We start from the raw sequence: 25,274 nt of genomic DNA, 5'->3' as shown, positions 1-25,274 counted from the left end.
AGCTCGTCCAGTGGCGCCTCTGTTGGTGCGAAACGCGCAACACCGAACCATGCGGGGCATGCGGCCGTATATTTCCTAAACCTCTCGAGAGTTTCGGCGCATCTCCTGTGGACTGGCGTGGACGATGATATAACCAATTTGCCGAACCGGCTTTCGGAAAATTTCGTACGCTCGCCCATGCTCAGCTGATCGGCCAGTGCGAGGATCGGGTATTCGTGCGCTCCGCTTTTTTTTTTTCGCACGCACGTCGCAACGTTCACGCATTTCGGAGGGCCGGCGCGCACGTGTCATATCGATCTGAAACAACAGCGGCTGACCGCGTGTAATACGGACGAGCGTCCGCGTAATTAAGACGACGGTAGTTCGGAAGGCGGAGGCTCGAGGCGGGACTGCGCGCGGTAACCCAGCTTGTTTCACTTCCGAATGAATGGTAGGAACGCACGTTTCGCTAAATAGTCACGTCCATCTTACCCATTCTTACCCTCGTCATTCCAGTCCACCTGCTATTTCTACTCCGTTCTGTTTCCACAGCTCCTGCTACGTTTATGCGAATGATGTAATATGCAAATGCATCACACTCCGAGGTGTCAGATGCTACGGCCAGCATGTGAGAAGCGATCGACAGCGGAATAACGATCGTGCAATTAAAAGAGAAAGAACACTTCACGGATAAACAGACTGCGAGCAATCGAGTATTTTATTTGCGAAGATCACCGATTGTCCTGCAGATGCTGGCCGGCAAGCCAGCCTTTATTTTACACAATGACCGCTAGCGATGTACAAGGATCGTTGAAAGAAGCTTTGTACGAGACGTTAACTGGGATTTTGTCGTCGCATTATGAAACTCGCAAGGCGGCGGAGCAGAGAATTCAGGCTCTAGAAGTGACAGAGGAGTTCGGTATACACCTGACGGAGTTCGTTGTCGATCCCAACTGTCACTTGCCGATCAGGCAGTTAGCTTCGGTTTTATTGAAGCAATATGTCGAAACGCACTGGTGCTCGTTGGCTGAGAAGTTCCGTCCGCCAGAGCTTAACAATGCCGTTAAAGAAAGAATCAAGGAGTTACTACCCTTGGGACTTCGTGAATCTATTAGTAAGGTAATTTTTTTCAAGAATTTAATTAATATATCGTATCTATAATTTATATTGTACGCTATACAATAATATTTTATATACAAATAACGTTTTTTTTCACAGGTACGAACTGCAGTGGCCTATGCGATATCGGGTATAGCTCATTGGGATTGGCCTGAAAACTGGCCTGGATTGTTTGACGTTCTCGTTAGCTGTCTAAGAGAAGAGAGCGAGTGCGCTGTTCATGGAGCAATGAGAGTACTAACAGAATTTAGCCGAGATCTAACGGATGCTCAGTTACCTAATGTAGGACCTGTCATTCTTCAAGAGATGTACAGGATATTCCAAAATGAAAATGTAAATTTAATAGAGTGTTAAGATGTTTTCCACATATTTTTATTTCATGTTTTTTTTTTTGACAAGTCTCTAGTTTTGTGTTTCTTGTAGCAGTATTCGATTAGAACGCGCGGTCGTGCTATTGAAATCTTTATAACGATTACGACTTTGGTTGCTCACACGGGAGCGTACGAGAAGGGATTTATAGATCAATATCTACAGCCAATCATTCCTATGTTCTGTGAGAAGTTTGTCGAGTGCCTCAGAGTGCCTAACGGCCCAACTAGTGACTGTGGATTCAAAACAGATATTATTAAAGCTATAAACTGTCTTGTTACAAAGTTGCCGAAATATATATCGGACCTTTTACCTCAAATGCTGCCGCCTGTATGGGAAACTTTATGTCAAAGTGCAAAGACTTATCAAGAAATAACAGTCAATGCCGATGAGGACGTCGACGACAAAGAAGTTGATTCTGATGGTAAATTAATTTTTATAATAAGTATATATATTTTTTTTAACAAATAAATATATAAATATATATAATTTTTTCTTTGCAGGAGAAATAATTAATTCCAACAGTCTCATTATTGCAATTTTCGAGTTTGTTCAAACTATAGTAGATCGTAAAAAGTTTACGAATTTGTTGGATAATATGCTACCAGAAATTATATATTATTTAATAATATTTATGCAAATAACAGTTGAACAAATTCAGCAATGGACGACCAATCCGAATCAATTTGTCGAAGACGATGAGTGCACTTTCGATTATAACGTTCGAATTTCAGCACAGGAACTTTTAATGGTAAGATAATAATGAAAACGCATCGTAATATAAATTTTTATAACATTATTATTTTGCTATTTATAGGTTCTTATTTGTCATCTTGAAGACAAAGCGGTACATGCTCTTTGCGATGTAGTTACGCGACATATCGAAGCAACAAAGGCACTTCAAGCTAACGGCGACGGTAACAATAGTGAGAGTTGGTGGAAATTACGAGAATCCTCTCTTTTGGCATTAAGCCTCTCTAAGAACATTGTCGTTGAGAAACAGCAGGCTGGGGTATTACAGTTCGATATTATTAGATTTTTAGATACAGTTGTTCTGGGAATGTTAAATGATTCAGGTAAATTAATGGCATACATATGTAATAATAATTTTATTTTATAAGCACCTGATAAATTTTTTTATATATTACATTATTTTAGGATCGCCTCCTTTACTTCTTGGCCGTTGTTTATGTTGCGGTGGACGATACGCCAAGATAATGCCACCAGAAGTGAGTTCCCGTTTTCTGGAGGCAACGGTAAACGGTTTGCAAGAAAATCAGCCGCCTTGTATACGTATCAGTGCCGTTAAGGCGATTTATTGGTTCAGCGAGACATCGACTGGAAAGGATCCTATAGTTAATATAATACGTTGCCATATGCCGAATATTTTTCAAGGATTGTTCAATCTAGTTAGTCAACCCAGCACGGACGTTTTGACTTTAGTTATGGAAACATTTCAAATACTAGTCTGGGTAATATTAACTCTCTTGTATCGTAAATGCATTTTTATCGCGATGTATTTTTTCTATTATTTAAGTTCTTTAATTTATTTTTATTTATAGCAACATAAAGAATTTACGGCATCAGTGGAGAACAAGATATGTCCTTTGACGATTGCGGTGTTCGTAAAGTTTCACAGTGATCCGGCAATCTTAGATATATGTCAGGATATATTTAAAGACTTAACGCAAAATCCGAGTTGTATCGAGCCACTGCAAACTCGTTTAATACCAACTCTAACGAGTATGATGACTATAAGTCCTATGAATAAGTTAAAAGATGGTACGTTTTTTTTCTTTTCTTTGTAAAATTTATCTTTATTAATCTCTTGTATTTTTTTTTTTTTTTATTAGAGGGATCTCGAGCTGTGGCATTAGACGTGCTAAAAGTTCTAGTGCAGTATTCTCCGACGCCTTTGAGTAATACTTTGGTAGAAACTGCTTTTCCGACTGCTTGTCATTGTATTCTTAATTCCGACGATAATGCAACGCTACAAAACGGCGGAGAACTCATACGCACATATTTATCAGTGTCGGCGCAACAAGTTATCACACATCGAGACAACGAAGGGCAAACTGGGTTACAATACATACTGCAAATAATCGCCCAGCTTCTAAATCCACAGGTGACTGCCGGAAGCATCAGCTTGTTTAATTTAACGAGATGTTAAGCATTTTGTTAAGAGCTAATTATATGTATATTGTATAATTTCAGTCGTGCGAATTTACTGCCGCTTTTGTTGGACGTTTAGTTACAACGCTTATCAGGAATGTGGGAGACAGTTTGGGTGAGAATCTCGACTTATTGCTGAAAGCAGTACTGAGTAAGATGCAGAGCGCGGAGAAGTTGATCGTGATGCAAAGTCTGCTAATGATTTATGCGCATCTTATAAACACACAGTTTGACGCAGTGTTGAACTTTCTCTCAACTGTGCCTGGGCCGACGGGACAGAGCGCACTTGCATTTGTTTTATCTGAATGGGTCAGCAGGCAGCACTTGTTTCTCGGTAGATACGATCGTAAGGTCGGAACGATTGCATTATGTAAGATCTTAGAATACGGAGTCACTCACGGGGATAGCAGATTAGACGAGATTACGGTCAAAGGGGATATGATTATTTCAGGTTTGTGGCAATTTTTTAATGTTTTGATTTACATAAAAGATTGCAATAATTAAACACAATGACGTGAATTTTTCCGCTCGTAAATATAAAGTTATATAAATCTTTTTCTTATGGATAATGCCTGCTAAAAAGATGTTACATACATTGGCGCGCTCTCACTGTGATTCGTTGCATAAGATTATTGCTACATTGTTCTACGAAAAACATTTGTATGTTTCTCGAAATAGCGAGTTATAATTCGGGAATATATAGGAATAGAAGATCGTGTGAGGACCAGAAGCAAAGCCGAATCACAGCCTTATGAATGGACGACGGTGCCTGTACTTGTAAAGATTTTTAAAGTAATAATAAACGAATTGTCGAACGATATTGAGGTCGTCAGCGCTAGCCAGGATACGGACGTAAGTATTGGTCACGTTTTTTGCATATTCTATTTTAAATTTTTCTTTAATCCACCAAATTATTTCAATTTTTTATGAAAAAAAATAAACTCGGCGTATAGATATCCGATGACGAGGATGATGAAGAAGAAGATGACGAATTGATAGATCCCGGGAATGAAAGTGGAATCACTTTACGTAAGTCTCATATAAATAACTTGTGATCGTGTTATTAATAATTAATTTATTATAGGATATAGAATAGAATTAATTAAAATATTAAATAATAAAAATTAAATGTGATTATTTTTAGAGTTTGGAGGTACAGATGAGGACAATGATGACGATGAAGAAGATCCAGAGTTACTGCGAGATTCCATTTACCATTTGAATCTGGGCCAGTATCTGCGTGATTTCTTGCTAAACTTCTCCACTCATCATTGCTTCCGCATGTATATCCAACACCTGAATGTGCCAGAATTAAAAGTCTTAAATAACATAAATATCAATGCGCTCATGTAATAGGAAAATTCAAATGATTGAAACAATTTTCGAATTTCATAATAAATGAACAGTCTTTTTTTACATTCGAATGTTTTTACACCTTGTGGTTTACGTATTCTGTTAAATCGAATATTATCACGCTTGTCTTGGGGCCCACATAGAAGGGAATGCAAATGCATTAATTCGTTGTCCCCATTGCATATATTAATACTATATTTTATTTGGGTCTTATTTACATTACACATGTTTAAAATCGTTATTGAATCTACATACAAAAGACAGCATACGTACGATCGCATATGTGTTTTTAAGTCTAAATCGTACAATATATTTTCTACAACGATATATCTCATATCTAATATTTTTCTCAAAACATATTATACATCTTATGCGGTCAAATTTCGTCGGAAAGAACGTAATAAGTAATTTATCGAGGCGTCATATTTGATTCACACTCTTTCTCCATACACACATATACTTTAAAATATATAGAGTTACAGTATATAGACATTGGCAGTACAGGATTCGATTACTTTTTCTGGGGGAAAGGAACAAAAATAATCGACTCGATACATACACAAGTTATATATGCATGAGAGTAAAATAATTTACACTTATACTTACAGGATGTCCCACATTTCTTCAAGCGTATTTTTTGCACATTTTGCGCGTTTGTTCTGTAGATACTTTACAAAAATTATGTAAAAATCACGCGACACACATTAAAATTTATAAATAGCCATGTTTTTGTACACGAAGAAGCAGCATTGCTTACGTCGTCATGAATATTTATTTTTCTTTTTAATTTTGAACATTATTCGCGATATTTACGAGAAATTCCTTTGGAATCGATGTTAAGGCGATGGTCCTTTTAAACGTTCTGTCGCGGTCTGCGTCAGATGTATAAAATAAAATGAATATTGATGCGTGTCACGTTAATACTTACCACTTATCATACATATCTACATGCCTATAATCACCGATTTTTGCTCATAGATTATTTCTCGTTTCGTATGTAAAATCTATACACATATGGGTGTATGTGTAATGTCCTACAATTATTTACAATGATTGATTAGAGCGAACGTATAAATCTCACACGTGTTCACATACAACAGTGACAATTTAAGCTTCTCTCGCTTTATTATCGATTAGCGATGCCTCTTTATCATAGAGTCGTGTACATTGTACATGTACATACACATACATCAAGCAAGCAGTTTTGTATGAATTATTCCAATGAATGCTAGACCTTTCACCAGTTTTCGGAAGAACTCCAATCTTTTTTACGACAGTGCCTTTGAACGCAAGGCATATATTTGCAGGTAAAACTTCGATATAAAAGATAATTCGAGAATATTATAATTCGCCGCGTGGAAGTATTTTTTTTTTTCACGCAATATAAAATTTATTCCATCATAATTGTGCCGTAAAATACCCTTATGTTTATTTCAGATTTCGATATCCGTGCAACGACCTACGGCTTGATAAGCTCAACAGTACGCAACGTTAATCTGTTTATACCGTGGTGACCGACAGTAAACCCATTAATTTTCCTCCCGTGCCGGGCCCACCTGCACCCATCCTATTCCCGTGGACCAGCATTTCTTGCACAGTGGTAAAATCATCCAGAGTCGTTTTTTTTCGCGCCATTTTCTTATGGCTCAGCTCGACGATGTTTAACGGCTTCTTCGACACTTTATCTTCCGTATGCTGTTCGCATATCACCACGTCGTTAGTCTGTTGCATCTGCTGTTGCTGTTGCAGTATTAGTTCCTGCTGGCGTTGCTTGCGCTCACGCGCGCGCTCCAGCTGCCTTTTACGCTCCTCTTTGCTCCAATAACGTCCGACCTAAAAAAATAATAATGCAAAAAAATATTATACATATAAAGAGATAAAAAATTGTTTCGCTATCTTTCCAAATCTCGGGAAGAAATTTAATTCGTTCGTTACCAATCGGCACTCACCTTCATTTCCGACATAGTATCGTCCTCGGTGGTGTGACCGGCTCTCTCCTCGGTTATCTTGATCGCTCGATTTCGAAGTATCCGATTTCTGACGGGCCGCCTGGCGATGTATCTCGTTCCGTCCGCTCTCCGCTTCACCTTCCACTCCATCTGTACCTCGTTTTTATCCTCCGGCGGTATCCACGTAGTGGACGTGCACACCTGTTGGCTGCCAACGAACTGATATTGTGTGAGATTCGGCGCTTGGAAGTTGCCGTGCGACTTGGACTTTCGCGCACCGCCCGTGGACGTCTCTCTGGACGTTGTAAAATTTTTGCGATTAAGAGCCTGCTTAAACAGCTGTTGCTGCAACATCATTGTCTGCTGTAAGTTGGCCACGTTCGTGTACATGGTGTCAGCCGGCAACGTGTTGGTGTTCATCGACGCGGGCTCGTTGCGATCTCGGTGATGATGAGATGACGACGAACTCTTTCTCACGCTCTGATTTTTCGATGACTGCTTCGCCACCGCGGACGTTGCAGTCGGCGTCACCGGACAATTACAACCGAGTTTTTGGGACTGTTGCTGTGTTTGTGGTGTCTTCGGTGGGCAGAGCACCAGTGTGCTCTTGTGATGATCTCTCTCGCCTTGATGCAGCTCCAAAGTTAGAGGATTGCTGTGACAGGACTCGCCGGTATTATAAGCGCTCGAACTGTCTTTTTCTTCGCCAGAGCTGTTACTTTTCGAGGAAGAATGCCATTTCTGATTCTGTTGTTGGCAGCCACTGGCCAGGTGATTCTGCGCTACTGCATGCTGCGTTGTCGCGGCCGCGACGTGGTTACTTTGTTGCGCCCAATGTTGCTGATGATGCTCGTACGGCGACGAGTAAATCGGCTCGCTGTCCGATTCCGGTATCGTCTCGTAGATATGCTCGGTATCGCTCCACACGTGGCTCGAGTAAGCTTCAATGAGCTTTACCGATGACGGGCCGGACTGTTGCCCGCGCAAAGATATACTTTCGAGTCTCTTCGAACAATCTTTTACCGGCTCCTGCATCCATTGCTTATTACGCTCCTCCGTGTGGTGAGCCGGCGAGGTGGCGTTCTTGCCGGATTTGTGTGAGTTCTGCGACGAGCATGTAGACGATGAGTTCGTGGAAAAGATATTGATTGATTGCTGCTGCTGCTGCTGCTGTTGTGGTGGTGGCGGCGGTGGCGGTTGCTGCTGCTGTGTCTGCGTCTGTTGTTGCTGCTGCTGCTGCTGTTGCTGCTGCTGCTGGGTATGAGATGGTATGGGTGGAGGAGCTTTTAAGGTGCAGTTGTTTACTTCGCTCTCTTTAGTACGCTCCTCCGTTTGCTGTTGCTGTTGACGGATCAGCTGCTCGATCATGCTGTTCTGATACGCCGGCAGGTTCTCGGGCGAAAGTGGCGGCGAACCCTGAGGCGGAATCATGATTCATGATAGATAGCGATATCTACACCACGAGAAAACGTCGAATGCTTTTTTCTCGCTTTATGTAATTCGACTTACCTGATGATAGATGCGCCTGTCATCATATTCATCGTCCTGAAATAGAAAAAGCAAATTGATTGATAATGTATAAAAACGTCTTACGTACTTAATCATTTACGCACAAAAATTGCAATTAGTTTTTATTTCTAATTATAGCAATTATTTTATGTTACGTATACGATAAATCTCTTTCTCGAAAAGCAATCGCGATTACAAAAGACTTTAAGATCTTGACTATTACATTTTTTTATTTAATATATTTTCAAATTGATTTAATTTTGAGTCAAGAATATTGTAATAATAAGAATAAAAACGAACTTGATATACACATCGGCTGACAAGAATAGTCACCGCATTTTTCGTTTCCGCGAACAAGTTCTCAGTCTGTTCCTTGTTCGCAACATCCTTGCCATTGACCTGAAACGAGAACGAAGAGGTGCCTTTCAATGAACAATACAGCTGCTTCTTGATTTCCGAAATGAGTCACTGTTCTCGCAAGAGATGTACATGCATAATGAAACGTCCGTACTTCGAATGTAAATCCGGCTTAGAAACCCGTCGAAATCCCGAATATTCGTGGGCTGACTCGACGCGAATTTCTCATTCTCCAGAATTTATACTTGTAACAATAACTCACAACAGTAAAAACAAAAAGGTAAGCTTCTATTTAAAAAGACTAAACCTTGATCTTCGGTGTAATTAAAATTACAATTTATATATCATTTAATTTCTTAATATAACTTATATAAATTATCAACTGACATGACTTTCGAACGATATCTAATTTCACAGTTCACTATTCTACAATGGCATATATTTTATTTAATCATTTTTATCATCTTTTTCGCGATGCTAATGTAAATTCTGCCGTCGGGAATTCCATTACTTTTGATTTCTCTTTCAACTGTGTCATCGAGCAACTAATTATTTTCGCAGGACAAGGTATAATGGAAAGACTTTCAGATCTTTACCCGCAGAATTTGATCTCCCTCTCGCAGCCGGCCGTCTCGGGCCGCGAGACTTTCAGGAACTATCTCAGAGATGTAAACCTCGGTGTCGGCATCCTCGCTGCCAGAACCGGAGCTGTAGCACACCGTAAGTCCGAGCTTTTCGGCACTCCCGCTTTTCCGCAACGTCACCTCCTATAACATTACGTAAGCATTATTAATGTCCGCCGCAGTAGACAATGTTGAGTGAAACTAAATACACTCGTGTTTGCACGATGCCCGCGTCCGCCTCGTTAACAGCGTTAATATGGGACGTTATTGTTGCACGACAAACACATCACAGGAAAGTGAGATGCACTCTTGCATCTCCGCAATCTAATACATTGCAACGTACAGATATAAAAGCGTACATCTTGCTAAATTATTAATACGCATCTGCTTCTTTCTTTAAATTATTTTCGTATCCTTTTAATTAATTTTTTAACAGTTTAATATTTAATATAAATTTGAAAAAGATATGAACGTAGAAAAAGCACGCTTGCAGGGAATATGCTTATTAGTTTACCTCAAAATCGATATCGTGAGCGAGAAAATCCTCGAAACTGTCGTTCGCTTGTTCCTCAACGAGAGGAACCGGAAGTAATTCCTCTTCCTCTATAAGGCCAGCCCAGTCCGTTTGAACCGCGGTCGATATCAAGGGGCACGTATTGTCCTTGATGTCGTCGTCGCACGTTTGGTCATCCGTCGTGCTTTTTCCGTCTGCCGTTCCTTCATTTTTATCCTGACACGCGATCCTCTCGTGCTCCTTTGAGGGCGTGTGAGGTACCTGTTGATGCCCGCTGGGCTGTCGTCTAAGAACCTCGACAATAATTGGCTCCTGAGCTGACTGGAAACAGCGCACAGCATCCTCGTGACTAGAGTTTGAAACGTCCTGCCCGTTAACCTAAACGAACAATAGAAAAAAAAAGTATTAACACCATCTCTTTTTTATAAGTTACGTGTCTCGTAGGCCGTCAATAGACCCTCGATAAACTTATCGTTACATTATATTCCATGAACATCATCACGATTTATATTTACCTACGTATTTCACATTTACTTTTATATCTCGTATCGCACTCTCATTACGGTATTGACACAATATCTGTAATCGGCTGTAATTAAATAATAATAATAGCGTTGCGTATAATGCGTCGAGGAATAATTGTCAACGTAAATAATTATTAAATGTCGAATAAATACTTGCGGCCACGTCTTTTCCGTTGACAGATGAGGGAATTAACAACGGGAAATCCAATTTTTCTTCCTTTCCCTCTCTATCGTCTTTAATTAAAATATATCGTTCCTTGCAGGAAACATAGAGATGCCTCATCATTTCTCATAATTGCTTTCTCGCGCTTTAATGTCCAATTAAATAAATAACCCGGTGCGACGTCATCAGCGGGGGAGTCAAGGCGAGGGGATGAAGCAGAGGTAGACAAGGACGATGATGCTGGCGGTCGCAAAAACATCGTCGGTCGTAAAGGTAGGCGAGTTAATTAAATGACACGCTCGAAATTAACAAGACCTGCTGAATTTTGTAACGCTACAATATTGTTTCGATTCTCTACGGTCTTGTAAAAATGTTTGCCACTTAGAATTAATTGCAAAAATTAATGTACCTGTTAATGTTTATTCAGTCCGAGAGAAGCAGCTGCCCAACCTAACCTAATTAAACGTTGCTCGTCCGGCTCCTCGCAACTAGACATTTAATATCCTGAAGCTAGACCGATTATTGACTATCGATTGGGGATCGATACGCGCTGCTATTGGTCGACGCTGCTGCTCTCGCGCGGCTCTAAATTGCTACTCAACGCGCTGGCTTCTAATTAACGCGCGTACGACATTCGTGTAGAATATGGCGATTGTCTGAATGCCGCGGCGTCGGCTGAATGTTGGTCAAGGAGAACGAAGAGCTTTTGTGCTTCACGAAAAAAAAGCAAACGGTGAGTCTAACCCCCTATTAACCCTAATTCCTCCCTCGAGCGCGGGGCTATAACGGGTCCGATCAAACATTTGCCTTTACCGCAGGATCTCCGGTGGGCACGTTTATGCCCGGTACCAGGTGGCACTTAATTTCACACTAAGTACTAGGATTTAAGGATTTGGAACGTTGCGGGGGACAATGGGGGAGCGTCGTAACGAGCCGTGGACCCTCGACGTTTCAATTTAGAACTTACAAACCGCCGGAGTGTATTTTCCACGCGGGATAACGATAGCTTGGCGATTTCCTCTAATCATGAAAAATCTTTCCGAGGGACTTCGCCAAAGATTTATATTCCGTAAGTCCTGCATAATCTATATAAATCACCGTGACTCGCGCGAATAGCGTCTAAAAAAATAATCAGGCCGGCGAACAAAAAAAACAAATAAAAAAAAAATAAAATAAATCTGTGGAATTTTCAGGTGTTTAAAAATATCGAATAAAAAAAGGTGCGAGAAAAAAAGATGGACGAGAGGGAGATAAATCGATCGGATTAAAAAAATGTTGAGGCGCGGAAGACTTGAAGCGAAACGCAGATCGTTTTGCAGTGTACTTTAAGTTAACAGCAACTTCACGCTGCGACTATGGCGCTATGGAACTCTCGCAGTCTACTCGTGTAGAAGGTAGGTACTCGTTGGCTTTCAACTTTTGTCTAATAGACGTTCTAACGCTTTGTCTCTTCCTCGTAGTCTCAGACGAGGACTGTGAACAATGAATGGCTTTGTCATTCCCCCGCGCAATCTATTAAAATTAACGAGGCCTGGCGTGAAATGTCTTCTCGGTGAAATTATTAATTCTCTAATGATCTGTCCTTTATTACTCTTTTGCAGGCGAATCACATACTCTATTATCCGAGTCTCACCGTCAGTTTCACGTTTCAGCCTGCGTAAGTATTCCGAATGAACAATAAATATATGCTGCGCGACTATTTCGTCGATAAAAGCTGACCATATTTTCCCAGCGCTAATTAATCCTTTATTATTGCAGATCTCGGCCGGCGTGATGTTCCTGAAACCGTTCGCGCAAGATAAATTTTCCGTGGACCTTAAATCACGCTTCGACAGCGATTTTCCCGAGAGAGTCTTGGAGCCTGAGAGCCTCGCCCTTGGAACATAGGAGGTTCGATAAACGAAGTAAGGAAACAGAGTTGATAAGCTTATTATAAAATAAAGAAGTATAGTTTTGATAGATTCGTCCCTGTTTGCCGATTATTGATTAAAGATCCACATAAACTCTCGGGAGAAGCAAAGTAAAAGTAAATTACTTGCCCCTTTGTTGCATTAACGCTCCGCGAGTACCTCGAGGTACTTTGCTTGAGTATGCAGCTGCTTTTTGCTCGCTGTGAGCAAGAGAGGATCTGAGTATGTCTTGATACTAACTAACGTAACGAGGTGTTTCTCGACAACGCTATAATTACCCGCGGCAACTTGTACGATCGACAGACTTTTTATTATGTATTCGATATCGTGCTATTGGTAATACAATTTGATCTTTTTGCACACACACGCGTACACACATTATACACACATGCGTAATGCAATTATGTGCAGACAAATAAATAATGGAATTATCTTATTTCATTATTTATTTGTCTTCAAGTATTTTTTTTCCACGTATATATTTTTGCGCTACATATTAAATAGATACATTTACAATTAAACTCTTCAATGCACATTTTGAAAGGGACACAAAGATTCGTAACCCGATAATATTGTAATATGTACGAAAATTGAGGCAGTTCGTAGACGCTTTCGGAAGCTGAGTGGCTAAATTACATAAGACGCGTTAAACGTATCTCGGGCCGAAAATGCTGCAAGGCGTGAAAAGCGCAATCAACATATTGCCTTTCCTACGCAAGGCGACGCCCTTATCCGTGACCCGTGAACTTTCCCAGAGAGGAAAAAAAAATGGAGAGGGAGCGTCAGACAGAGGGAGAGGAAAAAAAAGGGGGTTATTTAAAACGGAAAACTGTAGCGACTCCAGACGGTGAGCTCTGTGTAAAAATACGCTTGCAACATTTTCCCTCGCTTCTTTTCCGCTCGAGCGAGCGACGTCCTCCGAACAGCTGATCAATATCCAATCAAGGGAGGCTGATCGACCGCTTGTCCATCCGTTTATTACATTAGACCCTCAAGGGGACTCTGAAGCACTTTGCCGTGAATATTCGAGCCTTTGACGGAAGACGTACGGCGTAAACGCGATTAAGTAGTATTAAAAAGACCCTCCCTCAATTTTAGGTGCGTCCCTTCTTACAGGACAGCAACCCTTCGTTAGAGACGCCCGTACTTGTCTGACACTTTCGGGGTGTTAATGACTACTTGCGAAGTAAGCAGAACTAACCGTGTAAAAGTCATTTCGTTATTAGCGCTTAAGAGCGTATATTAAAAATGTTAGAAGAAAAAAAAAAAGAAAAGAAAAACTATAAAGGAAAAAAATATATGGAAAATAGTTTTACTTTTTTTTTTATTTTTTAAATGTTTTAAACATATTTTATATTTTCTATATGTTACGCCTTCGGCGTCGCGTCATGATAATTCTTCCGACCGCGGCACCTCGTGTTTCACTGTACCTAGTATGATTTACAATTCCCAGGATTCCGTATTTCATCCCGCGCCACGGGCACGGGCAACTCTTTCACGGGCTATCGGCCCTCGTGTGCGCCGCACCATCTGCCCTTCCTTGATTTCTTTATTTCCACTACCGCAAACTCGCCGATAATAATATCGGAATGGGCAGCGCGGCGGAGTCTTTCAAAGCGCAAAACTATTTCTACCGCTTAATTAAAAAAGTCTTGCCTGGCACGATATCAATTTCGTGTATTACTTTCGCGAGAATGCGCTCGCGTGGCTATCGGAACGCTACGCTACGCTCTGCTCGCGGTGGTGGTTCAAACATTTTCAATTAACCAAGCGGTTTCATCTTATTTTACGATCTGTGCGCGCCTCGCGATCGACGGACTGTGCAACCCTTCCGGACATCGGATTATTTTTTAAAAGAATCATAGTTATTAATATTATTAATTATTGTAGTACAACATGTTAAAGATAACGCTGCAAGCTGTATTTATATGTTATTAATATATTTTTTAATATTATTGCAGGCGGCAATTTTTTCCTGCAAATCGATTTCATCGAGGCGACGTCCGGGGCCTGGAAAAGGACTTCCCAGAGAAAGCGAGGAAGAGGAAGAGCTCATGGATCTCTCAAAGAGTGGAAAGGGCCCAAGAGCTCGCTACGCCGAAAAGCAACGGAAGGGAGACGCCGTTCCGCAAATATGAGAAAGCTTGAAAGTGACGCACGACGACACTCTCGCTTTGAGCGAAGCGATTAGCGAACCGTCGAGGAATAGGTACGCACACAGGTTTGATTACGATCCTCATTACCGCGGTACGAAAACACGGTACGGTTAGTTATATCCGACCCAGTGGCGTCACACAGGTATCAGGACCAAATGCCATTTACGAAGCCGACGGCTTCTCTTAATGATTGCTCGTCTTACTAAGCAAGCAGTTATCTCTCAGCGCATATAATATCGTGCGAGCTTCGTGTATTATCGATACGTTCATATAAAACATTAGAGTTACGTGTGCAAAATTAACGACGCGTGCTCGTTGACTCAATCTGATTTTATTCATATTTGTTTAACGTAAATCTAAAGGCTGCAATCTTTAAATGAGGGTAAAATATACAGCGCGATGATATAATAGTTTTAAGAATAAAAAAAAACCATACGCATGATATACGTATTAAAAAATAAATATAGCGTTTGCTGCAATGAGCGGCAAAAAGCACATATCGCGGCTAGCGTACGTAACTTCCCCCACTCTCGGCCGCCGAGTGCGAGTGGGTGGGGAGGTGTAGTAGGCCTCGTTCCCCCTTAGTCCTCTACGACCGATGCTCCGCTACACACCTACGCACGTGCTTCGTGTGAGATTCGACGCAAACCACGCGAAGGTCATGTACGCTAGCCGTTGCGCAGCATCACAAACACCATTCCTGACGATTAGGTTAGTGTGTATATGCATGTAGCATTTTCTAAAAAATATCTCACCTTTATTCCTCGTACCGCAATGAAATATATATTTGATACGATTGTTAAATGGAACGAAGAGAGGAAAAAAAGCAAACTAGTGGCCGGTGAACTGGTTAATAGCTACATCCTCGCGCATTACCCCTTTTTTCTCTCCGTCAGAGAGAGATTTGTCGCTACATCTTACGTAGGATTTGCCCTCCGGAACAAACGGTCTTCTCCACCCCCTTTTTCCTTTCTCTCCCCGTGCTCGAGTAAAAACCCAGCGGTCTTCCCCGTTACCGCGTCTCTCGCGTATCCTCGTCTCCCTTCTCGCGTTCTTGGTAGTCTTTTTTTTTCCGCTGTTCGCCTCATATCTCGCAACTATTTGAATTGCACCTGCCACTTCTCTCGCGTACTCCACAGGGGTACAAAAACTGTGGCAGGAGCGACAAGACTGTTTTTTTCTTTTCTTTTTTCTTTTCTTTTCTCGTCCCTTCCGCTGCGGTTTGTTCGTGGCTTGGCGAGCAGCAGTCTGACAGACTGTCCGAAATGAAAAATGATATTTGGCAGCTACCGTACGTGTACCATCGTCGTATAAACCGGTGATTTTACATTCATAGCCTCGGAACGTGCATTATGAATGCTCATTACGCCGTGTGCGCTGTCACGAAGCAGGACGAACGTATTAGCGCGGAGAGGCAAGGGATGATTAAGTACCATAATAACGGTAATGGATGGTTTAATATTTTGTTGAAATATTTAAGCGGTATCACGCGCGCAAACGGCGACGGGTAAGTAGTAATATTTTAAAATATAATACGGCAGCGCACACCCCGCGTAATCCTCCGCTCGAAGACTGTTACTTTTAATGGAAATTAATTCTTCATTAAGCGACGATTGTATTTACAATTTTAATTCCGCTCCTAAAACCATTTAATTACCCGCAGATAATCTCCGCGTGTTTAATCCTTAATGCGGGAAGAAATTCGCGATGCTGGCGAAGCGAATTACCGTCATCGCCTTAAGGCACCCGTTATTTACCGCACCGCAATGTGTTAGCGCGGCTGATATATACCGCGACGTATTCATCGTTTATGCTCTAAAGAAGGGCCGATGCCGCTCACATAATTCCGCGGAGTTACACCCGTTAATTGCATGAAAAATTAATAATTAACATCAGTCAGTTGATATTAAAATTAGATTCGGATGTAGACTACAAATAATCGATAATAATTCATAAGTACCGTGATGTATATTTACACCAGCACCGGTTACGGATTTTTAAAAATTAATAACTCTAATTCTGCTTTCAGATAAAACTCCGAGGAAAAGGAAGCGTTCCTTCGTCGCTGATAACGAAGCATACGAACCGCCGGCGGTTCGTCGACCGTCTCGCGAATATCGTTCAAGTATACGGGCGTTTGTTACATATTTAAAACCGGGAGTGCCGCATTATTTCGCGCGACTGTAGTTTATCGGTATGCGGATTCGCGAGTGTCCTGTGCGCGGAAGGACGATACAACCTGATGCACTGAGAGGAGGAGGAGACCTCGGAGAGGCATCCTGCATCGGCGGAGCAACTTTAAGGTGAGCCTCATTTTTTTTTAAATTATGTATAATTATATTTTTCAATGGTAAAAATGCTTTGAGCAGCTCTACAATTTATATTTTATATTTTTATGTTACAGCGTCATCGCAGCCGTATCTCCGCCGCTGCGCAGCGAACTGGTAAGTCCAATATTTTTTTTATAACGCCCAGCGTCATGGGACATTGTGTGCCACTCGAGAGGAAAAAATGATTGATTGATTTTATAATCGAATGCGACGCGAAATAACGTTTGCAGCGGGTAGGCGCGTGTCGTTCTGTAAAACAAGAGCGAAGTAATTTCTCCACCAGAGATTTCGGCTCGGCGGCTCCGTATCGGGGCGTTGATTTTCGTCGGTCGCGTCGCTGTTAATCCCGTTGCATTCAGAATCTTAAACGACGTCGTGGGTGCAGCCGTCTGGTCGGCATTGTTTCGGGTGTCTCGGTGTCGCGCAGAAACAATCGCGTCCCTCCCGGCCTTCTTCAGCCTTCGCCCTTACCTCCGTAATAAGATAAAACTACAAAATAGGCCCTATTCGCGAGTCACGGCGAAAGTTCACGCGCCCCGCGCCATCCGGTCAACGGCGGAAACGGGTTTTTGTTCGCGCTTAATGAGATTCCGTGTTCTTGCGAAAATTTACTCGACCTATCCTGAAAATCCACGTTACATCCCGATATTTTCCGGAGCGAAAACTCCGTAAAAATACGGAAAGGAACGGCAATTGAATTTGGGGAGGGTTAATTAAATTGACATACCGATAATTCTACGACGACGAAAAAAAAAAACTTGGAACAGAGTCGTCTCCGCACCCATCCCGAATAGGAAATTAAATATTGGCAGTTTCAACGCAGGGAAAAAAAAAATATGTTTCCAAAGAAAAAGAGTTGGCAATAAATTACGGAAAAAAAAATTATTATACGTAATTATATATTTAATAACGGTACGTGTCGTCGATTTAGCGTACAGATAATTTTGACTTTAATAACGAATCTACGAGAGGGAGGGAGAAAGAGGGAGAAATCATTTGCCTAGTCGCGCGCCTTGATCCACTCCGGGGCTTGATTCATCCGGCACGTGAGCGGCGCAAATCGCCGGATGTAACCGATGTAAGCGACAGTTATTAGCGTAATGCCGCGGCCGTACACAGCCAGGGATACAGTATCGTACGTGTTATATTACCGTAGCCGGCGACGCGCGTCCGATCTGTCGGTACACCAGATTAATAATTCTCAAACGGACATCGAGGCGGGTCGACAAATCCGCAATCCGGGAGGGGGAAGGGGAGGGGGTTACAGGAGGCGGCGGAGGAATAAGCGCCTCCGGACACAATCGTCCGACCGCGTGCAAATGCAATCACACGTTACATGCCCATTATACGGCTGATCTGCCCGGCTTAAATACTCGAAACAGCCGGCATGCCCCTACGAAACTTGCGTTCCCAGGCTCTCCGGCTGCGAGATCACTCGTCAGAGCGCGACAAACGCCGATAAATTAATTATGCCGACTGTCTCGCCACTCTCCCGTCCAGATTTTAACAAGTCTCAGGTCGAGTCCACCCCTCGTGGAATTCTGATGAAATTTTCGCATTTAATAGAGTAAAATTGCGACGCAAATAAAACTGATAAAAAAAAAAAAAGTTAAAATAAAATTTATTGCACCTGAGGGCGGGCACTTATTAGATCTAAACTGTGGAAAAGAAATTTTCCGATAAGTCCGATGTAAAATATTCGCGAGCAGTAGCTGCACGATTTAACCGGTTGATACAGCGAACTGGGGAGGGCAACGGAAAACCACTCCAATTATTTCTTCCCGGAAAAACCATCACGATAACGAATAGCTAAAACGAAATATCAATGCATTGGCCTGAATTTGAAGACTGCATTATTGAGAAGTACTACTAACTAGGCGCCCTACGTTCATAATGACGCGAATCATTGTAGCAAAGTAGTTCAATAATTTCGTGAATAGGTTTATAATTCATAAGAAAAAAAAAAAAGAAAAAAAATTACCCGAACGTTTAAATAAGAATACTAAAAGTCCTTTTATTAAATGGAAAAAATTGGAATACTTCGGGCTTGTAATAAAAGAAGACAAGTACAGATCGTTGTAGAGCATTACGCAGAGCAAAACGGTACGCAAACGGAGTTCAGATCAAAAAAAAAAAAAAAAGGAAAAAAGAAAAAAAATCGTAACGGGAAACTTGCGCGAATCGGTAAAGACACGCGTGCCCTTTCGACGAGCTGTCAATAAAATACAAATAGCCGCGATGGAAGGCAACGTTTTAAGAAGATAGAATACGCGAGGAAGGACCATTTCTCCTCCATCACTCGGCGCTGTTCGTCAGCTTGAAATATCGCGGTGCACGACGATGGCACGAAACGTTAGAAAGAGCGTAAAGAACGCGGGATCTCCACGGGGAGGGAAAAAAAATATACGGTTGCTGCCGCGGATATTTTCCAGTTAGTAATAAAATCGAGAGGTCGGGGTCGGCGCCGCGGGTGGAGCCCCGGTAAAACGGTTATTGCGCTTGTTTCTGCCGGCGGTAAAGCCGGGAAATGGGAATCCGTAATACCGTGTTTCTCGCGAAATTATTACTTACCCGTGTAAGCGTTTGAAAATTTGCGACGCAATCGCTCACCGCCGGCCGGCGAATATCATTATCTCCGCGTTAAATGGCGCTGCAAAACTGCCGGTTTATGCAATTTTAACTTCCGTAAATTGCCAATTGTAACGTGACATCGAGTTTCACATCAAATGAGTTGAATATAAATTCTTGTAATTCTGTAATAAACGCGTAATTATATGATTACATAAATGGCACGGAAAATCCTCTGTATAATCCGTATAGTGTAATTATACTTGGTATGTATTATGCAAAATAATTGCGTTCGACGGCGCGCGATTTAAAATATCTTTTCCGAAACGCTCGTTTCCAATTTCAATGGTTCTTTTTTTCTTTTTGCCCCGCGATCGAACGTCCGTGAAAAATTGCCTTTAAAATTCTCAAAAATTAGCGTTACGCTCGAGCTGCGCGGTGATTTTTCGCAGGCTTAAATTACATATCGGTTCGGCAATTTTCACAAAATCCCAAGTCTGAGTTTGATCTGAATTTTCCATTGCAAATTGTTTCTCCGAAAAACCTCGACTTCCGATTGTAGCGGGAGATGTTCTGGCCGGCGAAACTTGGCAGGGAAGTTACACGGAGGGCTGTAGGATGCGGAGGGATCCTCGGACCGCTCGGGCACTCTCGGGAAGTAACGAACGAATTTGCGAATAAATTTGCATGCCGAGCGTGCCGTGCCGTCGCGCGGAATTTATAGCTTAATCCCGATTTTCAGCGGATCTCGGCAAATGTTTCGACTCCGGGATGGGCTGCGCCGGGCGAGAAAGAGAAAGTGAGGGGAGGGAAGGGTGAGATAACGGGAGACGGTCGTCGGGACACCATCGCGAAGAGCGCGCACATTAAAATTTATGACGGTTATTAATATTTCCCCGAGATATCCCCTTGGCGCGTGCGACCACCGAAATGAGACTCTGGTTAAGTCCCCAAACGAATTATTAGAGCGCTGATTAATCGACGTTATCGGGAAATGACTGCGGCTTTTTTTTTTTTCCTTTCTATATGCGTCGATGAAACGTCACATTTTACGACCCCACGAGATATAAAACCTCGCGAAAGTACCTCCGACGTTCACATATATCAAACTATGACTTCCGATGGAACGGATATTTTTAGTCGACAAGCCTGTATTAAAACACGAGTTACATCTTAGAAACAGTACAAATAACAGACAAAAAAAAAAAAAAAAAAAATTTAGAGATCGAGATAAAAGAAATATTTCTTATCGTAGGCTCAAAAAGCACAAGTGACTTCCGGGACAACGTTGTCTAATAAACATCGGCGCGTAGAAGCGCGGTGATATCGCGGGTCGCGGATTCAATGTCCGGATTTGATTAATCGATTGACCGTTATCAATATCACGTTTTGTTACGGCGCGGCAACGTGGGCGTTGTGTATATAGGGATCAGTTCTCGACACGGCGGTGGTCATTTGTGCGGCCGGGGGCAGTCGAGTATCCCCGTACGCACGGACACGCGATACATCATGCGTATACGCGTTCGTTGATCGGCACGTCAGTTAGCGAAACGATTCACGGGTCGATTCCCGATAGCGCGCGCGGGCGCGCGCACGTCGAAAGGATACGCCATATCGCTCGCGATTTCGGGCGGTATATGAAATTAAACGCGCCGTTCTCCCGTTCGTATCGTGACACGATAATCACGATACGACACCTCCCAACAGCTGCCAGGGTTGACGGGCGGCCGAGGATCGGTCGGATAGCAGGTAATTTAAATTACCTTATCGCGCGAACCGGCTCGCTACCTACTGTATTCGCTTCCTCACCGCGATTGTTATTTAACCCCCGGGGAATTGTTAATTTCGGAAACGACAGCGCCAGGAGGCTGCTCCCGTGAGATTTTTTTTTAAAGGAACTTCACCGGGAAACCGTCTACGACGATAAGATTGATTCGTTTCTTAAATTAACGAAGGGAGCTGGGTACTTCGGGAAGCATTAACGTGCGAAATCTGCGAGACGAGCTTTATCGAAGACAACACCGATAGGACTCTTTGACGAGACCGGGCGACTCGTTTAGTTACACATTAGCGATAGGGTACGAACGTGATACAGAAATCAGGCCGTGCCGACGGTCGAGCGACGTAGGTTTATGCGAATATTATCGCGGTAATCCGTTTAACGTCCCGTTACTGCCGCGCGATCTGCTCTCGGAAATCTTTATCGTCCTGTCTCAATTCCCCGCGACGTGCGTGCAGCATAAAGCTCTAACGCGGCCGTAATTCACCTCCCAGAGAATGTCCGCTCGATGTCGTCTTCTCTTTCTGCAGAAAGGCAGCCGAGGGTCGCGCGTCCCCAGATAACGAGGTAATAATCGCGGCGATAAAAATAGAGCACCGGCGGGTCGCGCGGGGCCTGGAAACGACTCGGCGATACGCGGGAATAGAATTAATGACGTACACCGGTCCGACGTTATCCGAACGACGTGTCACGTCGTTTCGAAACGCGAGATATGTCATCGGCGTCACCCCCGAAAGCGCTAAATTATTTCGAGTGACGTAGAAGCCGCACGTCAAAAGCCCGCGGCTTCTCGGACAGCGCATACCTTCCCGCCGGCCCCCTCCGCCTCCCCTCGCTCCGGTTACAGGCCGGCGTTATCCGGCTAATTGAAGCGCGCGTCATCTCCGCGAAATCTCCGAACGCCGCGGCTTTATCGCGCGGAAGCACGTACGACTTTTCGCACCGTTCCGCGGGCCCGCAAATAGAATTACGACGGCGAACCGACAAGAGAGGGAAGCCGGGAGCACGCCACCGCGCGTAAAATCCGACTCGTCCGCGACGGGATGAGCGATAAAATATTTTTAACTCCCCCGTTTATTCTTGCCGCGAGATCTTTTTTTTTTTTTTTCTACAGCGCGTTTCTTCGCTGATAAAACGCGCGGCGCTTTGCCAAAAATTCAGATCGGGCCATCGATCGCGATTACCGGTCGCCACTTTGGTGTAATAAAAATTCGGCGAGACCCTCCTCTTTTTGCACCTTAATTAAAGCGACGGTCAATACCGAAGCGGCGGAAAGCGCGCGACGGTCGCGCACGAGCGAACTTATGCCAATAGTCGTGCACGGAGGCAATTAAATCTTCCATTAGCTTTGCCTACGTACCGTCATGTCGCGATCGGGCAAACAATTTCGCTCGTAATATCTGCAATCGTATATAAAAATGTGTACCTTCCCGCGGACGTGTGCGTTTATTGCTCTTTTCATCGATATCGCTCGTATGCATTCAATTTCGCTGTGTCGACACGAAAGCATTTTCGACGAAGACGCGTACGCTTCGCGACGCTTTCAATCAATCAACACTCGAAGAGAAAATATCTTGCAGAAGTACCGCGATATTCAAATAACTAATATCGCATCTCGAGAGTGGATAGCAAATATTTAAACGCGCGCGAAACGGTGGCGGGGAAAGCCCGATGCAAAAAAACATTGACGTTACGCGCGGCCCGATTGATTTACAAATCGGCAATTCGGTCAACGAGAAAACGGTTTGGAGGATTTTCGACAGCGAGAGCGCGGCGGAGATCTCGGCCGATCCGCCGCGTCCGCGTGAAATCAAATACGCGAATTACGTTGATTGATATTTTTCGGATAAGTCTTCCACGCGTATCCGTAATTATCGGGGTGGTGATAAATATGGCAAACATAATTACATTAACTTAATTACATTTCTTTAATTATATCCGACTCGCGTTTACGCAGCAGAGATGTATCATAAAATTATATATTTGGCTCCAAAAATTACGTTTTCCCTCTCGCGAATCCTATCGTAATTAACCACTTTAATCGCGCGAGTCGAGACACGCGACGGACGAAAGCAATAACGTGTAACCTGCGTTTGACAAGGAATCCTCGATCGACCTGTGCGCGCGGCGGCGACGAGCGAGCGGTGGTCCATCATCGACGCCGGAGCAGGCGGCCTGCTCGATGTATCATCCCGCCCGTCCTACCTATCGGCTGACATTTGCAGGCGACAATCGCGCGATATATTACAGGTGGTTCAATTAGAAACAGATTAACCGCATCATTTCCCGCGTTATCGCGCCCGCGCGGCGAGTCGTCCGCTCGTATTGCCCGCGCGCCGTATCGCATTTTGCGCCGTGTAAATGATGTCTGGCCGCGGCGGCACTGCTTACGCCACATTTGTTTCGCGTTTCAATTATCCGCGGGACACGGTGCCCGAGACGCGTAAACCGAGCAATTGTTGTTCGTGACGCTCGTGTCCCGCGTATCTTACCCGTTAAACTCAATTAACGCGACAATGACGTTATTATTGCGCTGTAATTAATATAACGTGCGCTAATGGGGTAATTATTGCTGGCCCAATTAGCGCGATAATGACGCATGAATGTGAACGCTACGATATCTCCGACCGTAAACTTTAAATGGTAATTGCGCGTCCACCTCTCGTTGCAGAGTGATAACGAAGCGCCGAACGAAAACGAAGTGCGGCACGATCTGAAAAGAAATTTTCGAAATTTCTTTTTTTTTATTCCTCATGGATTACTTCAGGTTTATTTATTACCGTCTCGTAACTTTTGCAAACGTTATATTTATCTTCGGTGATAAATTTTCCGCTGGTAGCACGTCGCGTTACCGTCAAGCAAATGCTGCGCTGGCGTTGGAAATAAAATACAACGTTCAATTTAACGCGTAAATTTTCAGTTAATATTCAACTTTTTTTTTATATTTTTTTTTTAATTTAATTTTATTTATTTATATGCATTCCAAAATTATCCGCACGTTTTCCGAGCTCCGCTCATACTAATTCCCCTTTCGAAACATAAACTAATATTACTCTCGCCGAGGTCCGGCAAGCATTTGCATCCACCGGAGCTCGCACGTTCTCGTAAGAGTTAATGACCCGCGAAGTCGAACTACATTAAAGCGTTAATGGGTGATACAAGAACGCCAGAGATTGCGGGGATTATTGCCGTATTTATCGGAAGAGACCCGTGAGCGCTATCGGGCGATTAGCGGCGTATCGCCCTTTCTCTTTCGCATTATCTTGCGGGAAAGGGGGGAAGGGAGGAGGGGCTCTTTCGGCGTATCCGTTCGCGCAGCATCCAACCGCGGTGTGTTCCGGACCGTCGAGAGAGGCGTCGATCCGAGCGATGCGACCGAGGCCGGTCTGCATTAGTCCGGGTGCATAACCGCGAGCGACCCCCGTGCAAGTTCATCCCGTTGTCGAGCCCCCCGGGGGGTGAGAGACAGGGCGGGAGGGTGAGGGGGGATCGACATCGCGCCGCAACAATGTCGATGACAATCGACGGGCGGGCTCGGTTATGCGCGGTATCCGACCGCGATCGTTTCGTCCAATCGCCCGTGTGCGGAAACGTCGCGACCGAGGCACGTCGATAACGCATTGCAACTCCACCACCGGTCCGCACCCCCGCTGGACGCACCGTGCGCGTCCCCGAGAGATCGAGATGCCTCATCGATCGCACCCATCCGTCGCCGCTGCACCCTCCTCCCTCTCGGGGGTAGCAAGACGCGATCATCGCGTTCGCCGCAACGAAAGTCGATCACGGTGGCTGTTGCGATGCCGCGCGAAATATTCCGCGTCGATTACACTTCGGTCTCCTGTCACAATCACGTTTGAAGTAACGTTAGATGCGAGAAGAAGATAACTTTTCATATATTT

At 43.5% G+C, this 25,274-nt stretch overlaps 2 protein-coding genes and 1 long non-coding RNA gene across 8 annotated transcripts in view; 2 read left to right on the top strand and 1 right to left on the bottom strand.

Moving 5' to 3' along the window:
* Positions 1-32: 32 nt before the first annotated feature.
* Positions 33-5,055, top strand: Ipo9 (Importin 9). Of its 4 annotated transcripts, none has more exons than XM_070671725.1 (13): positions 37-430; positions 532-1,098; positions 1,198-1,431; positions 1,525-1,891; positions 1,971-2,218; positions 2,285-2,543; positions 2,626-2,939; positions 3,030-3,249; positions 3,321-3,592; positions 3,682-4,090; positions 4,343-4,491; positions 4,593-4,668; positions 4,784-5,055. In XM_070671725.1, exons 2-13 carry the CDS (start codon positions 763-765, stop codon positions 4,990-4,992), a joined length of 3,093 nt encoding a protein of 1,030 aa, XP_070527826.1. In that variant the 5' UTR covers positions 37-430; positions 532-762; the 3' UTR covers positions 4,993-5,055. The 4 variants fall into 4 exon arrangements, 3 of the variants coding, with proteins under 3 accessions (XP_070527826.1, XP_070527824.1, XP_070527825.1); XM_070671723.1 differs by having other exon boundaries at positions 38-430; positions 1,522-1,891; XR_011547205.1 differs by lacking the exon at positions 4,784-5,055 and having other exon boundaries at positions 33-430; positions 1,522-1,891; positions 4,318-4,491.
* A 119-nt stretch (positions 5,056-5,174) lies between these two features.
* Slip1 (SLo interacting protein 1) overlaps positions 5,175-25,274 on the bottom strand; it is a 148,669-nt gene continuing 128,569 nt past the window's right edge. The window contains exons 3-8 of one of the 2 annotated variants that reach the window (XM_070671730.1): positions 9,945-10,322; positions 9,404-9,574; positions 8,751-8,849; positions 8,451-8,486; positions 6,942-8,357; positions 5,175-6,825 (exon numbers count right to left, since the gene is read on the bottom strand). In XM_070671730.1, the coding sequence (XP_070527831.1) occupies positions 6,493-6,825; positions 6,942-8,357; positions 8,451-8,486; positions 8,751-8,849; positions 9,404-9,574; positions 9,945-10,322 (2,433 nt within the window). In that variant the 3' untranslated portion in view covers positions 5,175-6,492. The remainder of the gene's footprint in view (positions 6,826-6,941; positions 8,358-8,450; positions 8,487-8,750; positions 8,850-9,403; positions 9,575-9,944; positions 10,323-25,274) is intronic. The other variant, XM_070671731.1, reaches the window with a different exon arrangement.
* Positions 14,467-25,274, top strand: part of LOC139111454 (uncharacterized) — a 31,765-nt gene continuing 20,957 nt past the window's right edge. For both annotated transcript variants that reach the window (XR_011547209.1, XR_011547208.1), the window contains exons 1-2: positions 14,467-17,000; positions 17,102-17,141. This is a non-coding gene — a long non-coding RNA (uncharacterized lncRNA). The remainder of the gene's footprint in view (positions 17,001-17,101; positions 17,142-25,274) is intronic.

Source organism: Cardiocondyla obscurior, linkage group LG24 (assembly GCF_019399895.1).
Source record: "Cardiocondyla obscurior isolate alpha-2009 linkage group LG24, Cobs3.1, whole genome shotgun sequence".
NCBI lineage: Eukaryota > Metazoa > Arthropoda > Insecta > Hymenoptera > Formicidae > Cardiocondyla > Cardiocondyla obscurior.
Note: the sequence above shows the minus strand (reverse complement) of the source record. Positions and strands in the feature narration are given on the sequence as shown.

Bases quoted from the DNA above. Each gene is read 5' to 3' on its own strand.
- Ipo9 (XM_070671723.1), top strand. From the start codon at position 763: ATGACCGCTAGCGATGTACAAGGATCGTTGAAAGAAGCTTTGTACGAG. The intron at 2,219-2,284 runs GTAAGATAATAA...TGCTATTTATAG, and splicing joins CAGCACAGGAACTTTTAATG to GTTCTTATTTGTCATCTTGA. The intron at 4,492-4,592 runs GTAAGTATTGGT...CTCGGCGTATAG, and splicing joins GCGCTAGCCAGGATACGGAC to ATATCCGATGACGAGGATGA.